This window comes from Monoraphidium neglectum, assembly GCF_000611645.1.
Source record: "Monoraphidium neglectum strain SAG 48.87 unplaced genomic scaffold scaffold00091, whole genome shotgun sequence".
Lineage (NCBI taxonomy): Eukaryota > Viridiplantae > Chlorophyta > Chlorophyceae > Sphaeropleales > Selenastraceae > Monoraphidium > Monoraphidium neglectum.
The window spans coordinates 40,905-43,507 of record NW_014013537.1 but is presented as its reverse complement, the minus strand read 5'-3'; the positions used below and the strand labels follow the sequence as shown (position 1 = coordinate 43,507).

General features: G+C 68.9%; 1 protein-coding gene across 1 annotated transcript; it reads right to left on the bottom strand.

The window, feature by feature from the left end:
* Positions 1–1,062: 1,062 nt before the first annotated feature.
* On the bottom strand, positions 1,063–2,255 carry MNEG_0985 (hypothetical protein; the record flags this gene model as incomplete). Its single annotated transcript, XM_014050540.1, has 3 exons — positions 1,063–1,416; positions 1,726–1,927; positions 2,224–2,255. The coding sequence occupies 3 exons, from the start codon at positions 2,253–2,255 to the stop codon at positions 1,063–1,065; spliced, it is 588 nt and encodes a 195-aa protein (XP_013905994.1).
* Positions 2,256–2,603: the final 348 nt, after the last annotated feature.

The window sequence follows — 2,603 nt, the reverse complement described above, 5'->3', positions numbered from 1 at the left end:
CCCTGGCCCTGCCCCTGCCCCTGCCCCTGTCCCTGTGCCTGTCCCTGCCCCTGCTGCCCCTGCTGCCCCTGCTGCTGCTGCTGCTGCTGCTGCTGCTGCTGCTGCCCCTGCTGCCCCTGCTGCTGCTGCTGCTGCTGCTGCTGCTGCTGCTGCTGCTGCTGCTGCTGCTGCTGCTGCTGCTCGTGCAGCTCGCCACCCTCCTCATCCTCGGCCCCATCCTCGCCGCCGCCGGCGGCCCTGCCACTGCCGTCCCCGTCGCCGCCCTCTCCGCGGCCCCTGGCCCCGCCGCCGCTGCCGGCGCCTGTGTCGCAGTCCGCCGGAGCATCGGACGGCCGCGTGGTGGGGCCGCCACGGTTGCCTTGATCATCGGCGTTGTTGTGGTCATCAGAGTCAAGCCGCATTATGGCCAAATCTGGGCTGTCGCCCGGCTTCGCCGCAGCCGCGCCTTCCCAGCGCTGGCCGCCGCCGCCGTCGTCATCAACGCCATAGCTGCGGCCGCCGCCGTCGCCGCCGCCGCCGCCGCTGCCGTTGCCGCTGCCGCCGCCAGCGCGCGCGCATCCCCTGCCGCCGTCGGGTTCGGGGCGTGCAAGGTGCTGGAGCGAGACCCGGAAGTCCCTGGCACCGTGGCGCGCAGCAGCGCTAGCGCCGGTGCCGCTGTGCCCTCGGGACTGCGCGCCGCCCGCCGGGTCCGCCGAGGCTTTCGCGGAGTCAGCTGCGCCGGCGTTGCGGCGCTTGCTGGGACCAGCCCTCCCCTGCTGCCCCTGCCTCGGACCTTCGTCTCGATCGCGCTTTGCGCTCTGGCCTTTTTCTGTTTTGCAGATTTTTTGTCGGGCGGCGGCATCGCATCTTGCTCTGTCTGCAGGGTGGAGCATTGAGCGAAACCAACTCAGCTCAGGGGGATGCTTAGGGGGTGGGTACACGCAGGTAGGGCGTGCCCCCAGCAGCAGGCGACACACCTGCCGGCCGGTCTTAAGCACAGATCCAGGCAAGGGCCTCTCCCCCGGCAACACGCGTTCCAGGCACGCAGCAAGCGCAGCACGCCCGCTGCGGGCCTCGGCGACTCTACGGGCGCGAGCGCACCCGCGCCTCAGCGTTGTGGATGATCTTCCTAGCCACCTCGTCCAAAGACGCAGGCGAGACTTCCCACGTGCTGCGGCGCTCATTGTAGGTCCGCAGGAAAACCCGCACCTCCCCCCCGTCCTTGCCGTCCACCCAGCAGCGGTAGCCCGCGCCGCTGGCGGCAGGGTCTCTGGGGAAGAACCTCGAGGACAGCATCTCCTCAGTGGCGATCTGCACGTTTGACCGGAAGGCGGCGGCGCCTGCGCGGTCCCCGCGGAACGTGCGGCAGGGGCGTTTCCACAGGGAACGCACCTGGGCACGCAGGGCGCGCTCCGTCTTATCCTTTTCGCTTTTGGTCTGCGGATGAATTAGCATGTTTCAAATGATGCGATTATTCATGGGGGAATATACAGGTTGCGCTTTTGCTGGAGCCAGCCAGCGCCACGAACAATTGCTTGCATGCGCGTGCGCATGCCATGCACCGCGCGAAGCGCGGCCAGGCGTGCCGCACGCACGCTAGCCGCCCCACGGCTCCTGCCAGACCCAGCCAACCACAGACCGCTGCAGGGGGTGAGGCCGCGGGGGACGCTGCTGGCAGCGCGCACGAATGCGCGGACCACGGGCCGGCTGCGTGGCGAGAGGCCCTTGTGTGCGCGCAAACCTCACCAGGGGCCGAATCTCCGCCTCGAGGTCCTCGTCGCGGCGCCACTGCAGCTCCTCGTCCGCCGGCCGCGGCCCGTCCGCGTACTGCACGAACGCCAGCCCCAGGGCACCGTCGAGCGTCCGGCTGCTCGCGCTGACGCCGCCGCTGGACGCGGCGGCGCGGGGGCCGGCGTCCGGCGAGGCGGGGGCCGGCGGCCGCGGTGGCCTTTGGGGGGGCGCGGCGCCGCCGCGCGGCGCTGCTGGGTTGAGGCTCGCGCCTGCAGCGGGCAGACCGGAGGCGGCCAGTGCCGGCCCCGTTGTGGACTCGGGGTTTGCCTGGAGTGGGGGGTTTTGTAGGGTGTGCCGGAACAAAGGAATGATGCATCAGGTGGTGGACGCCATATTGGATGGGGCATCAGCGCACGCTCAGGACGGCCCCCGGCACGAGGGACGTCTTGCCGCCACGCTGCATGCCAGCCAGAGCGGCGAGCATCGGGCCGTTGCCGTTGATCTGCCGCGCACCGGTCTTGTGAAGGATGAGCGTTGGAGTCCATGACCTCGCATGCCTAATGGGCTCGCCATGCCAGCAGTTCTGCTCCTATGCAATCGCCGTCTGCGCAGTGACGGAGGTGGTTCAGGTTGGTGGTGTCGGGGGGCGCTCACAATGGCGTTCACAACGCCATCCCAGGCTTGTGGGGCGGGCGAACATCCTGTCATCAAATCTTCAGGCATTCTAGACAACATCGACTTATCATCAGCATGGAACCTCGCAACAAACGCCTGTCGCGCGCACGTCCGTCGCGTGGAAGCTCCAGGGCAGACCAGGACAACAGCGCTGATTCAATAAGCTCTTAATCACCTTCATATGCACTCACCTTCCTGCCACGCCGGCCCGGTTGTCT